At 41.2% G+C, this 15,611-nt stretch overlaps 1 protein-coding gene and 1 long non-coding RNA gene across 2 annotated transcripts in view; one reads left to right on the top strand and one right to left on the bottom strand.

Annotated features, from left to right (window-relative positions):
* The window catches only part of KCTD1 (potassium channel tetramerization domain containing 1), a 174,116-nt gene extending 166,127 nt beyond the window's left edge, over positions 1 to 7,989 (bottom strand). Inside the window, exon 1 of the mRNA XM_081078324.1 lies at positions 7,899 to 7,989. Within this exon, the coding sequence (XP_080934450.1) occupies positions 7,899 to 7,907 (9 nt within the window). The 5' untranslated portion in view covers positions 7,908 to 7,989. The remainder of the gene's footprint in view (positions 1 to 7,898) is intronic.
* Positions 206 to 15,611, top strand: part of LOC308509797 — a 104,590-nt gene continuing 89,184 nt past the window's right edge. The window contains exon 1 of the long non-coding RNA XR_013995255.1: positions 206 to 596. This is a non-coding gene — a long non-coding RNA (uncharacterized lncRNA). The remainder of the gene's footprint in view (positions 597 to 15,611) is intronic.

Below are 15,611 nucleotides of genomic sequence, written 5' to 3'. Positions count from 1 at the left end.
ACCTTTACCAGTACTCCCGATTTCTAACTGGCAGCAAGTGCTCTCCAACCCAGAGCATGTGGTAGCCTCCTACACGCTGGAGGCTGATAGCATTTTCTTCTGTTGATTCGCTTAAGTGCACAGGAAAACAGACCTTTTACTTATTGTTTGTATCTCTGGCAGGAAGTGGATTCTAACAGAAAGCGCCTGCTTTCTCTCCCCGCCCTCCCCCACGGCACAGGGCGAAAGGGCGACTCCCAGGTGTGCATTCTTCCAGCGGACCCTATAGAAGCCCCGTTTTTCCTGCAGAGGAGCCAAGGGGGGAAGTTGAAAGTTGGCTCAGACACCCTTTTCCACTGAGGGTGGGGCGTTCGTGAGAAACTTAAAAGACCAGAGGCTCTTCTGAGAATTTGCTAGTGGATGTATACCGCTGCCATCTGCTGGATGGAATGGGTATCAGACCCGCTCCCTTGTTTCTTTGCTGTATGATAAGCAGATTCACTAAGGCTCAGAACCTAGCGGTTTCCTCATTTCACAACATCACTTCTAAATGTCTGCAGAGTTTGGAAATCTCACGGCAAGCGTGCACAGGAGGACCTTCATGTGAGTAATCGAAGGTAAGCCGACGCTATGTCTTAAGTTGCGTCCCGTTTAGCATTGGTCGTTCCCCAGATTAAATCTGGTCCGTTCCCAAATGTTTCATCTACCGGTAACTGGTTAGAAAAAGCCCATAACTATCAGGCAATGGCATCTGGAAGAATTTGGACCCTCTTGTCAATGGCAAAAAGTACTTACCATCTGCCTTTATTCTTGTGTTCTCTGAAATTCTGTGTTCATGTATCCAATAATTATTTACTGATCACTTATCCTGTAAGCCAGGCACTGTATGATGAACTGAGGAAGCAAAGATGAATAAGCACAGTCCCTGCTCTTAATAATATTATATGAATATTTTCTGAGTGCTTACTATGTCCCAGGCATACACCCCGTTATATCTCATTTACTCCTCAGAACAATCCTCAGACCTATTATCTCATTTACAATATTCTCATATTATTGTCTCCTTTATAGTCACTATCTCAGTTACAGTTCTTAGAAGCTTAGAGAGATTAAGTAATTTACCAAAGATAATACAGTTAGAAAGAGCTGGAGTGGGATTTGAATATGGGATAGGTATTTGGGGTATGTAGGTAGAGGACGGAAGTGTTGACAACATGGACCAATGTACTTTTTTCCTCCCACAGAGAGAGTCTGGTCTTTCGTTTTATACACATTTTCTGTTTATACACATTAGTTACAAATTTCCTGCAAAGTGAAAGTGCTACAAAACAGTAAGTGATGATAGCAGTAAATGCTTTGGAAAGATTTATCAGGAAGAATAGCCCTTCCTTAAGTAAGCATTTGAAATCTATCTAGTTAACATTCTCTTCAGTTCATAACTCTTCTTAATAACAGCCTTGGTGTCAGCAGCAGGACTTGAATTGTTCTCAGTTCTTATTGGATAGAAAACAAATGCGTATTTTGGTCAGCATGACAGAGTATGTGTGAGTGAATGATTTGCTCAGCAAGAGCTTGAGAACAATTCAGATGTCTGAGTCCAACAATCTCAAACCACTGTTCATTTTTTTCTTTTTCTCTTGGTATAAGAGTAGGATGCCGGTGCTGGTGGGGAGATACCAGGAGTGGATGGAAGGGAAGGGGAAGGGAGGAGAGGATGAGTGGAAGCTGCTGGAAGGGAAGATAAGCACTCTGTGACAAGTACCTAGGAAAAGTGCTCAGATAGTACCCGCTGGTCATTACGAACTAGGAGAGCATGAGGACAGTAGAGTGGCTAACAGTAGGTAGGGGTTAGTAGTCAGCCTGCTGGGCTAGGGTCTCTGTTCTGCCACTAGCCTAGTCTTTGACTTCAGGCATTACATAACCTTTTTAATGCTTAGTTCTTTCACCTGTATGCTGGGGGGTGGTTGCCTCACTGTTTTGGAAATTCACGGAGGTAATCCAGACTGGCCTCTGCTACTTGCAGCAGGAGCTAGAGTTCACGCGTGTCCTTCAGAAAAAAATGCCCTTCAGTGTTGCTTGATGCTCCTTATTTGCACATTAGTTTGCCATACATACTCTTGTGTTTCCTCTCAACAATCCTATAAGGTAGGTTGGAGAGATATTATCATTCCCATATTTACAGAAGAAACGAATCCCCAGGTGACCTGGCTAAAACCAAGAGGTTTTTCCAACCAGAACCTGCCCTCAGGGCCACCCCCATGAGAACCACCAAGAAAAGCATCTTATGAATTGAATATATATGCGTCAAACCCCTATGCAGAGAGCGATGTTCAAATTATTTCCTGCAAATAACTGAAATCCCAATATCTGGGCAGGAGCTCCAACCTGGAATTTCCTGGGAGGAGTACAACCAGAAAGGGGAAAAGCTATTAGAAAACACTCATGGCAGATTTCTTTTACTGAAATTCTTTTCCTGATATGTTTTGATGTTGAAAGAAAAACTGCATGTCTAATTTTAGGTTATTTTGAAATGAATCAACTGTTTACCAGCCAACATTCTTTGGGTGGTGAATAAACAGTTTTACTGGGCAAAACACTATTTTCCAATGGTTATACATGTTTGTGAAGCCAGACATGGAACGAGTTTTAGAGAAAAGACAGTAAATGCAAAGAATGGACAAGATATTAGAAATACCAAAAAAACAATGTCCACTTAAGAAACATACGAACATGTTGCACTGAGATAATAGTAGGCAGGATCAGTACAGAAAGTTAGAGACACGTGCGGGACAGATGCACTAAAATCTAACTGGGAGGAAGTAGAGCTGAGTATACGTAAATCAGACCAAACTTGACCATATTAAGGAGCTGAAAAGTTTTTTCAGTGAGTGATTTGCAATAATTGTGCCCATTATCTATATGTAAGTGGCCTTTTAAAAAGCACGGTTGGAAAGTTAATTTTTAGTTATTGACTACATGTTTATAATATTTTTAAGCACAGTTAATTTGCACTAAAAGGCAGAGTTGATTTTGCTTCAGAAGGTTAAACACAGGCCTCATCAAATGATGAAGTCCAATTTACTGGAGTTGGATAAGTGAAATATCACGGTACAGTTCATAAACGAATAGGCATCGTGGATAACAGGATAGGAGCAGGGAGATCAGTGCCTGACACATAGTAGGTGCTCCATACGTGACTGGGGAGCAATAGAGGGATTCAAGAATGACTTTGGTTTTCCCTTGTTAACTAACTCAGTTACACAGGAAGTGAATGAGGCTTATCATTGCTCCTCATTCTGGCTACTAGAAATGAAGTGAATGGTATGAAATCTACCCAGTCTTCAGAATCCTAGTGTCCATTCGATGAATATGTCAGAAACCTAGCCATCCACTTGACATTTCTCTCTGTCCTTGTTGGCCCATAACCTTTACTATGTAAATCCTTTACTATGTTCTATCAATTTTAACTTCTACATAGATCTCGGATCCTCCTGTTTCCCCTGCCACTACCCTAACCCCAGCTATATCTCCTCTTGACTGGAGGATTGTAATAGCCTTTCAAGGGCTATGCTTCCCTTCATTCTGGGTCTCTCTATTCATTGCCCACAGTGACACCAGAATTATCCTTTCAAAACATAAATCTGATTATGTCTCTGCTGCCCCCTCCCAATCCCACTGGCCCACCCCTTCACACAGCTCTTAGAGTTAAGACCAGGGCCCTGTCCCTGAAGCCTGCTCTCATCTCAGCCTCCTCTCTCCCTCTACCCCAGCTAGTTAACCCTTGAGTTTTTCTCCCTTTGCTATCTATGCTTCTCCCAGCTTGGCAAATGCTGTAGCCTCTTCCCTTGGCCTGGAGCTTATTCCCTATTCTCTCTTTTTCCCTTGCCCCTGCCTATCACTTAAATCTGTTTGTCACACTTCCTCTAGAACCCTGACCCCAGTTCTTAGCCATTTTGCCTCTCTCTGATTAATGCTAACATAGTCCCAAGTTCCTTTTCCTTCAAAGCACTAACTAATCTGTGTGTGTTGTTCAACTGATTGATTAATGTCTCTCTCCCAATCTGAATCATAAACTCCAGGAGATTGGGGACTTGGAAGGCTTTTTCTCATCATTGTGTCTTGGGCATTTAGCACAGTGTCTTGCATACAGGAAGCACAAATAGTTATTGACTGAAGGAATGAACTGAATGAATACTGGCTTGTTATTCTGAAAGGTAATCTCTATTTTGTTTTCTACATGATTTTCTCAAACCAAACTCATCAACAAGCACCATATGATATACATCTAGTGCATTTTTATGAATGAAAAGCCAGAGCACTGTTACAGTGCCTAGGAAATTGAACTGTTTCTTTTGCATGAGTAAGCTATAAAAATAAGCATACACGCTTGCATCCAAACATTTCATTTTTATTCCCAAGATGGTTCATCCTAAAGATAGAGAAAATAAAAGCCCCATTTGCTTGGGAAATTATAAACGACAGTTCCCAAGAAGGTTCAGAAATGCATTTTAAGATCCAACTAAACAAAAGCCTTGGTGAACTAATGTACCACAAACAAATAAACACCCTTTGAATGACTCAAAAGCAATGTAAATGAAGATATTAGCATAAAGCATTATATTTCAGAGTTAGGAAACAATCACTCTGATGTTAGAAATGTCAAGACAAGAAAGCACTTTTGTGCAAGCAACTTATTGCTAAACCTAGAGCTAAATGGAAGTTTAATTTTCAGAAAGTTCTCTGATATAATACATCTTTCACCGATTACTTTTACATTTAAAAACAGATTGCTTCGGATAAATAATTGTATGCCAAAAGGTCCATAATGTTATTTAACAAATTGAATAATGTTTTCATCATCATCTAGTAGAAGTCTTATTGCAGTTACTTTCCTAGTACTTAGTATAATTTGCAGAATGATTATTGAATATTCTCCAAAATAAGTACCTCACATCAGAGTAATCTGAATGGTCAGTAAATCATTAGTACTTAAATTAAGTATGAACCAAGCTATCATCGCGCACCCCTATCTTGCAAGCCCTGGCAAAGAATTACAAACAAGAAAATCTTACAGCTGGAAGAGAGACCTCTAGTGTGTGTTAGAGAACTTTATATTGCGCTTCGGGCATAATTAATACAGCAAAATCACTGCAGTCATTTTGAATACTGCGGTGGGAGATTTTTTTTGCCAACTATCATTCACGCTCAATTCATGTCAAAATTTCTTCCCAGCAAATGTCTAATATTTTGCCTAATTAGTTGTTTTCTTTTCAATAAACATATTGCCTAAACCAATTAAGTTTTCTCTGTGATGTAAAGTTTTAATATTCAATGGTCACCTTTGCAACCTAATTAGTAAACATTAAATCTACTGTCATCATAACAATGCTAACACTTCTTTCCAGTCAAGCAGCAGCAGGATTCCTGAGCCAAATTGTTGCTGTTAGTAAGCAGTTTCCTGAACACCAGACCCTCACTGTAAGCCAAATGCCACACAAATATAAACGGGAGGAATAGATCGGCACATTGCCCATTATCCAGGAGACAAATGGATCCATTACTATTTCAAATTCACCAAGTAGGTTAGTTATTAGTTTCCACAGACTCCCATATATGCAGGTAAATTCCTTGATGTAAAATCAGACTTAATGAATCACTCTATGCCATCAGCCCCAGCCTTTAAAAATCCTTTATTTTCTCCCTTTTCACATTAAAAACACATTTGAGATACACATAGAAAATGTTTCTCTAAAAAACACACACAGACACACCAAACAGGAGGTCTCTTAAGGAGTCTACTGCTGAGAAGGTAAAAGCATTTTGCTCATTTTTAATTTGCTAAAACAATCCAAGCATGCTTGGTACCCAGAGGGTATTCTCAAATAAACTTGTATCTCTAGCTGCCAGCTTAGTTGATTGAAAACAGAAGGCAAACGTTTCTTAAAGAATGAGTATGTTAAACTGTTATGTCTCTCCCAGTTCCACCAAGGTTGGATACACACACACACACACACACACACACACGCACGCACGCACACACGCACACGCACACGAGTCAAGGATTTGCTTGAAAGCAGCCAGTTCTATGATCTAAAAGGTAATGCAGCAGTTGTACCAAATTACTTCTGCCTACTGATGAGCGCCCCTTAGCCTGTGCCACGGGCATAGGGACACTTCCTGCGTGCTGTACTCCACGCACAAAGCCGACAGCCCCATTTCCAACTTTGCTAACTTAGTTGGCTCCCGCCCAGCCGGCCCCCGAAGCACAGTCACGGTGAAAATGTTTCGATACTAGAAAATAATTTCCACGACAGAGCAAGTGTTCGAAAGCACAAAGGCAGACACTGCCGACCCGCGCTAGCTAGGAAGTTGCGGTACTCCGGCAGCTGTGCGGAGTACGCGTCCAGGTAAGGGAGTCCTGCACCATAGGTCTGTTTTCCTCTTCCTGGATGTTTTGGGGGATCCACCGCACTTTTAACGCGAATTCGCCAGAACGCGTTCCTCCACCCCACCCCGTTCTTTTTCCAGGAGGCGCGGACTCTTATTTTCCAGCCAGGTCTCTCTTGGGGGCGAGAGATGAAGCACATTTCACGTTTCAACAGAGGGGCGGCGGGGGTGGGGGGTAGGGGTAGGAAAGAAGTCCGAAAGGAGCCAACTGCATCCCTCCCGCCCACCTCTGTGCCCCAAGCGCCGGTTCAGACGGCAGAGACGGGAGGTGGCCAGGAAACTCTGTCCCTTTAAGGGAACCTCGACCGCCAGAAGGGGAGGGAAGGATGCGGGCTCCGGACTCGGCGCTGCAGGCACCGCGGAGTGGAGGCGAGCGCAGCAAAGCCACAGCCATTACCTGCAGCGCTCACATCCTTCCCTCACCCTTCTGCCCCCTCCCCCGTCCCCGCCTCCCAAGGAGACTTCTAATCCGGAGCATGTGCCGTGCCCTTTATCTGGGAAGGAGGTGGGGAGGAAGAGGAATGAGAGCTTTTAAAAAATAAATGAAACGTTGGCACCCAAGGTGGGGGCTGGAAAAGGGAGGGAGTGGTGGGAGGGGGCTTTAAAGGCGCCCGGGTGGGCGAGGCGGCGAATCCGGATCAGCCCGGCCGGAGACGGACGGCGGACAGAGCTGGGCACCCGCGGCCGCTCACAAAGGGGAGCGGCACGGTCCCGCCCCAGCAAAAGGGGAAGACAAAACCGCCCCGGGGCCCAATCCGCTCCGCAGCCACAATGGCGTCTTTCACGGGGTGTCCGGGGGCGCCACCGAGGCTGCCTGCGAGGAGGGGGCGGTGGTTCCCTACCCCCTCCGGCAGGACCGGAGCCCCAGGGGCCGGTGCGCTCGGGTGAGGGCGCTGCAGCCAGCGGCGGCTGCAGGTCGGGGCCCGCGGCGCCGGGAGGCTCCCGACGGGGCCGCTGTGCAGACGCCGAGCTCCGCGTGGGGGAAGAAAGGGACGCGCGCGGTTCGGGCGAGGAGGGAGGGGTGAGGGGAGGGCGGGGGGAGAGCCGCTGCCAAGCGGCCGCCCGGGAGGCTGGCGCGCGAGCGGCGGGCGGGCGGCGTTGGCACAGGTTCCGAGAGCCGCGGCGGCTCCGCTCCGAGACCCGGAACCGGGCCCCGAGTTCCGGAAGCCCGGCCCCGGCCCCCGGCTCCCGCCGGCCGCGCCCGCTCCTCCTGCCCGCTCCGGCCCGCTCGCCCAGCTCCCACTCGGAGAAGAAAGCCGAGAGCCGGCACAAGCAGCCCCGCAGGAGGAGGCGGCGGCCGCTGCCCTGCCTCGGGTCCCAGCCGGTCCCGAGCCGCCGCGGCGGGCTGTGTGTGTGCGAGTGTGCCGCGCTCTCGCCCCATGCCTGGCACATGCGTAAAAGCGAGTTGCGCCCAAAGTCCCAGCCATACCCTCCTTAGCAAATAATAACAAACCCAAACCGTCAGATCTTACCTGAAACATTGAAGCACAAAGTCTCTCTCCAAGTCCCCTTTTCCTTTTCCTCTCCCCCCTTTTCCGATTTCTCTCCCAGCGATCTGCTCGGCTCGCCACACCAGAGAGAAATGCAATAGCTTGGCTAAGGTAGACAGAACAAAATACAGAGAAGAGTTGCTCCAGGGCTTTGAAACCCCTCAAGGCAAGGATCAGGATACAATTAGCTCATGCCTCTACCTCCAGTCTAAATCAATCTCCAAAATAAAACTTAAATCAAATTAACATCACAGGGCACACAATTGATCTCCTTCAAAAATAAAGGTCTACCCATACGTATAAATATACAGATAGTTAATTTTTTTCCAGATTTTTTTTGGGTGGAAAAACAGTCTTATTCCAGCCTCCAACTTGCTTTTTACTCTCCTCTTGCACAGAAAAGCTGATTTTAATCGTTGTGATTAGTTTTGATGTAACGTTTCCGCGGGCGATTTCTGCAAATGGATGGAGTGTTTCTTTGCCAAAAGAGGGAAAAGCAGCAGATGATGATAATTATAAGGATTGTTGGTTGTTTCTTTTTATTTGTGTTTAGAGCTCTCTCTTCACTTTCTCAAGTTGACCTGACATTGCTGCTACACTAAGGTCGCGCAACTTGTTGAGAGGATCACCGCCCTGTCTGATCAAAGGAAAGGTGATAATTTGGCAATAGAGCCGCACATTTTTGGTTCCTTTGGCGACATAACGTCCCAAATGACGTGGATAAAAATAAGCACATGCAGTCTGCTTTGCCCCAATCAAGTCTGAATCAGCGCCTGGGGGTGATACACAAACTCATTTCAAATGTTCAACCATGCAGAATTGCAAAAAGATTGAAGGAGTTACACTGGCTTTTTTTTTTTTTAAATAGCTAAATTAAAAGAAAACAAAACCTACGTTGGGTGCAGCCAAGGACCTACCATTTAGGTTTATTTAATCAACCTTCTGAACATACCTCCCCTGCTCCCTTTTCTTTGCTTCTCTCCACCTGGTATCTTTTATAGGGAGGTTTGTATAATTCCATTATTTGACGGAAGTGCTCAACAGAGCCAAAGAGACTCTAACATAAACACATTTCCCCCGACTGCTACTCCAGTTCTGACCTCCCCCACTCCTCATCACTTCAGCTTTCTCTCTAGGTCTTTGTTCAAAGAGATTGTGCCTGAGTCAGTTGTTATCTTAATTCTTTTTAGTTAGAGTGGGATATTTGGTTGTAACTCAAGGGTCACCTCCCATTAGTGTTATATCCTTGCAGGATACTTTTTGAAATGGTATGTTTTTTGAGCATTTCACAGTTCATTAATTCAAAGACTTCGCTGACATTTCTTCTGGAGAAGACCAGGCTGTAAGGCCGAGGATACTAAAAAAAGAAATCAAGAAAGAAACAAAACATCTAAATAGAACCAGACATGTCCTGTGAATACCTGCAATTGGCAGCATTTCATAGGAGGTATTTTTTTAACCATCATTTTACCTTCTGTAATAACCAGCAGAAAAGGGAAGAGCCAAGCTTTTTAAAATATATAGTCAATCAGCTCAGTGCTATAATGACGTAAAAACTAATGTCATAATGAGAATCAGGAGTGTTAGTAGATTTTTTAAAAAACATTAAGTTCATGTGACAAACGTATCTGGTTTGAAAAGATCAGTCTTCTATAAGAAGAAAAAAAGAATGGCTTATAAAACAACACAAAACAAAATCATGTTTTTCTTTGCACATTCTCCCCCCACACACAAGATAGATATATCCTCTGATCTGCTAAAAAAATGTTTTTAAATGTCCAGAAAACTCCAGATTCAATTGAATAAAAACTTTGTTCTTGCCCCCAAATCACACTAAATGTTAATATATTAAGGTGAGAAGAAAAGAGACCATGGAAGATACATCCTCAATTACTGATATGACTTAATACGTGGAAGGTGTGGCCTAAAGTGATTTTTAATCAAAGTCTGGGGATCATTGAATCATGTTAGAACTGAAAAGATCCTTTGTGAGCATCCAGTCTTTCCCATTATTTTACAGATGAGGAAACCAAAGCAGCTTGCCCAAGGTCACAAGCTAGCCAATGACAGGGCCAAGACTAGGCCACAAGAGGCAGGATGAGAAGAAAGTTGAGTGATGTCCCCTGAAGACATTCACCCTGAGAAACTTTGCACAACATTCTAAATTGTGCTGACATGACTTAAAAATCGTATTTTTGGAATTCCCTTTTTGGAATTGTCCTAGAAACCTGTTAGTACATTATTTTAAATGGCAGCAAATCCTTGTCCTTTGATGTTTAACTTTTGCCCCCCCTCCAAAAAAAAAAAATCAGGTCTGGGAATAAGTGAATGATGAAGATGGCTTATGCTATTTAGAATCAAAAAAGAACATATGACTAAACACATTGAGACCAGTTTTCTTATTAGTTCTTAAACGGACTAAAGACAATTCTCAAAATGTTGTAAGCAATAGAATTGCCAGGACTTTGCTTTCCAAGATAACTGCACTGAAGGGAATTATATTCATTTGAACAAATTAAGTTCTGAAATGTTCATTTTTAAGATGTTTTAATACGTTGGAATGGCATCACTTACAAAAGGATGCTCTTTTTTAAGCTTCAGGTTATTGACATTTTAAAATGATCCAACCTATTCAGTTGATCAGTAAATCTGTGGCAATCTCATTGGCAAATACACTGCAGAGTAAGGTCTCCTTTTATTGTGGTGAGGATCTTAATTTTCTTTTAGTTTGAAGGAGACCCAAAGTTGAGACTGTGGGGATTCAGAGTGAAAACTTGTTTTGTACCATGCAATACAAAGAGATGAATACAAAGAGATGCAATACAAAGAAATGTATATTAAACATCCTTCTAAAAAAAAAATCCTTCTAACCTCCTTTTTTAATAAATAGTGGAAGTGAGATCAGCAGCCTAAAAACCATTAGCAACACGGAGACAATGGCAATAAAACTGCCAGCTAGAAAACAATCAGAAAGAAAGCACAGACCTCTGTTGCCATCTTCCAGAGTCTCGCTATCAAAATGCTGTCTACTGCTTTTTAAAGGCATAAAAACAATGATAGGATACTTTAAATTGAAACCAGGAGCTTGATGGGGAAAGGTTTAGTACTGTGACTGTTGAGGAAGAGAACATGGGATGTTCTTTAAGGGGAGCAGCAGACCTTTCTAATGTTAACGGGACAGCTCATGTCCTTGCGTTGTAGTCATTGAACCCTCAAATTACAAGTTCTCATGACATATCGTGGCTTTGTCCAGGATAGCCCTGTGGTACATTCTTGGTGGCAATTTGACAAGATGTGGACATTACTTGTTGATATAAAATGTGAAATTGAAGAGCCCTTCACTGAAGAAGCCAGACACCAGATCAAAGTTAAAAATTCCACTGTGTTTTCCATCAGGAAGGAGAGAGAAACCTCAGTGCTTGAGCTCAACCTGGATGTGAGTGGTTATCATTAGGTCCTGCAAGGCTGCCACGCTTTTCTCCCTACATGTCACTAAATGACAGTGTTTCCATCACTGCTCCAGCAGGATCCACCTATAACTACCACGAGAGGCCCTGCAACACAGGAAGGCAAATGATGTTGTTGTATTTTATCTTTGAGTCAGTTTTTTGGAGGGAATTACCTGTTTAATATCAACCAACCTGAAACTCCCTATAATACTCTGGAAGGTGCACATTTTTCTGGAGTGGAATAGAAGCATTAATGAGCTCAAACAGAATGGGTTTGGGATTTCAGGAGGTTTGGCCCCACCCACCGCCTGTTTCTAATTAGTCTCTGGAAAATATATTAGTTTTCTATATCACTGTCAATGTTAAGAGTCTGTAATATCTCACTTTCTGAAAAGGTAGATCTTCTAACAGTGGCAGATCTGCTGATAGGCATCAATTTCAGCTCACCCATAATTCTGAATAGAAACAGATTCCAAGTCCAGGTACTGAAGCCCTTCAATCAGTTTGGTCTTTTATCAAAGTTTCTTCTTTAGTTGTGCAATGTGAATACTGGTTACAATCTCATATCATAAAGCAACATAGAAGGTGAATGCAGAAATAAAACTTAATTGTGGTGAGACACCCTGACTGCCGTTTTAGATAGTCTTATTCAATAGAGAAATACATTCATTGACAAGGAAATAGATATGTGAAGAAAGAGTTGTTAAGCACCCATATTCGTTATTGGCATTTAATATTCTTTAGTGGACATTCTATATTTAGAATAAATAATTGCAAGTAGGTTTTATGACTCTAATTGAGTTACAATCATAACTCTGCATCTTAACTTTCAGTGTGACCTGATCCTTACTTTTTTTAGGCATAAAATATAAACGAAAACTTCGATCTTGAAGCATTAAATTTTGAGGTTAAATGGGACAGTATGTGGAAAATATTTAGAATTGTGCCTAGCATACAATGAGTTCTCAATAAGTGATAGCAGTTATTGTCATTATGGCTTGTCATAGTTATAAGGTGGTCCCTTGCAAAGTGTTACTGTTTAAGTTAGCACAGAAGAAAAATATTTATGCAGTGAGAGATACCTAATATTTCTGTGGCTGATCTTTTTTAAGGACAATAACTAAATCTCATTTTATTCTTTCCTCTAGAAATCACACAGACACCTCATGTAAAATAATGGAGGAAATGAGATTTTGGCTGAGGTAAATTCTAGCTGTGAAAAATCATACCTCTATCATGATGTTTACTAGGGAACAACATTCTTTGTTCCTTTGAGGATCCATGATTTTTGACAAGAATGCCTCACACATACAAAACAATTAATTAAGCATTTTGTATAATGGCTTGTACAAGAAATGAGACTCAGCTAGAATTCTGCCATGAACCTCTTTTTTCATAATTATTTACTTTTTGCCTTTCAGGAGTTACAGAATCAGTACAAGCAAGTGCCTTAAAAACAAAATTTAAAAAATATATATAGTTTTCAAAATCAGAAGAAATGAACTTCAGGGCTGATTCAAATCTTTAAGAAATACTCCAGTCAATCAATCACGTATTACCCAATTTTCTACATTCTCCAGTTTATGTAAAGTCTTTCCCAAGTTTTAGACCTTATCATTTTCAGATTATTCCATGTCATCTGGTAGGTTATTCATTTTAAATCTATTCAATGGTTATTTTAAGGAAATATTTTTAATAAGGTAAACATTTTATTAGATATTTTGTTCTATGTCATATTTCAGTTTCTTAATAGTAACTAGTTGGCATTGAAAGGTACTTCTATTTGCAATGTAATGCGTCTCATGTACAGCCCATCCGGCAGAGAACCACTTAGCTGTGCTTCACTGTTCTTCTGTCTGAACCAAGGCCATTCATGAGAAAGCCCGTAATACAATCTAGGCCCCTCGGGGGCACCATATACATTTATGTAAGTTATCTCTTCTTGCATCCTTTGGGTGTCAGAACCTCTCAGCTTTGCTAACCATAAAATATCCGCCTTAAGCATATTACTAACTTTAAAACTCTAATGATATGGATGTCATATTTCAATTTTTAAAAAAACCTTTCCCTGCTCCACCCCTGAAAAAATCCTATGAAAGTTATCCAATGAATCATCCTATGGTTAAAAACATAAGATTTACTTAAAAGAAAAAGAAATATGAACATGCTCTAGTTAAAAACAAACCCAAGAAGAAAAAAATATCTGGTCAAAAATAATAATTAAACAAGAAACAAACATATTACTCTTCAAACTATTTTAAGTACCACTATACACAAACTGCTACAGGAAGCAAGAATCTGTGTACTTTCTTTAAAGTTATCAAGAGAGAAAGCAATTTCTAGAGTTTTAATGAACATAGAAGCCTGATCAGTTACAATGGGCACCAGGAGGTGGGAAGCAAATTGACAAGACTATTCAGCATGGGCGTTTAAATGATTTCAATATTGTTCTTAATAATAACATTAATGATAGTAGTGATAAAAAACAATTATGAGTGATGGTAAGGAACTTCCATTGTGTAAAGGCCATATGGTTATGAGAGTCAAACATGAAATTCTAAAATTCAATCCTCAATCTGTCCCTGTAAGGTTGCTTTGTAGATAATGGATATCTTAATTTTTAAAAAGAAAAAAATATATATATCCATTGTACCAAACGAACAGCAGCTCCTGCTGAGAAAACAAAGCCTGTGTGCGTGTCTATTTCTTTTCTAGTTGTTGATATCCCTAATCAAAACAAAGACTCTGAAAGAGCTTATAAGATAATGATAGTCACTCATCAGACTTTTATTTTTTGCTTCTGAAGATTTTTGATAGGTAAAGCATTATTATAATCCTATTATTCCTCGTTTTCCCAAGTGTGGGGCAGGAATTTCTCCCAGGTTTTCTTCTTACAGTGAAGTATGCTGAATGAGATTTTGGGGGGTGGGAGGGCCTAAACTTTTGGTCTGCAACAAACACATACTTTAAAACATATATGTATACGTTTATATAGGAAAGCATCTAACTCAAAACCTGGAAAATGGTAGATACATCATTTTAGTTTCATTTACTATACCCAAGGTTTAGCTGTTGCTAGTTTTTAGATTCTCTGGCTGTGTCAAAATACAGTGGGGACAAAAGGACAAAAATTGTCTGATTCCACTTATATGGAGCACCTACAGTAGGCAAATTCATAGAGACAGAAAGTACATCAGTAGTCACTAGGGCAGGGGGAAAGGAGAGAAAGGGGAGTTACTGTTTAATGGATACAGAGTTTCAATTTGGGAAAGGAAAAAAGGTCTGGGGATGGATGGTGGTGATAGCTACACAACAACATGAATGACTTCACACCACTGAACTGTATACTGAAAAATGATTAAAATGGTAAATTTTATCTTCTTTATATTTTACCACCACCACAACACGTAGAAAGAAAAAAATACTATACAAACATCAAAAAAATATGGTGAGTGGATACAATGCGTTAAAAACCAAAACTAAACAAGGCATCTGGTTCTCTGATCTTCTTAACTAGTGTTACATCCATAACACATGGCCAATGAGTTGCACCTGGTGGTGGCTACTTATCAAGCAGTGGGGCAGAAAACCCAACTCTGTGTTGGCCATGGCATTGCATTGAAGGCCCACCTTGAGTGTGAGCTCAGACAGACCGCTTCACCACTCTGTACACACCTCAACTAAAATGCCCCATTCATTGAATATTCCTTCATTGTGTTATGAAAACTTGAATATTCTGAGTCAGGTCAAATTCCTGGAAATTGAAATTTCCCAGCTTTTCGCCTTTTGTAAAAGCCTACTTAACACAAAAATTTGGGGTGTGTGGGTGGGGCTAAACATTTGGTCTGCAACAAATAAATAATTTAAAACTTTATGTAGTAAAAAGATATCAAAAACAAAACATCTGTGTCTGGATACTTGGAATTATGTAGGCAAAACAGCTGGCTGCTTCACAATAGTTTAGATGTTCCCTATATGTTTGTCATTGTGTAGTCATGACCTTGTACCTGAGAAATGGGAAATCTAAAACAGCTTATAGATTAATAAAATAATTAAACTGAATCATTTGTCATGTGTTATGGATGTAACACTAGTTAAGGTGGGAATCAGAACTGGATGCCTTGTTTTGTTTTGCTTTTAGAATTCATGAAACTAAAAATCTATGTTTTTACTTTTTAATTCCTCTTGGGGTTTGGGTTGGGTTGGATGAACCACATATAGCCACAGCCTTAGTTTTCTTGCTTAA

The sequence above is a fragment of the Rhinolophus hipposideros genome (genome assembly GCF_964194185.1).
Source record: "Rhinolophus hipposideros genome assembly, chromosome: 17".
NCBI lineage: Eukaryota > Metazoa > Chordata > Mammalia > Chiroptera > Rhinolophidae > Rhinolophus > Rhinolophus hipposideros.
This window is presented reverse-complemented; position numbering and strand designations above follow the sequence as displayed.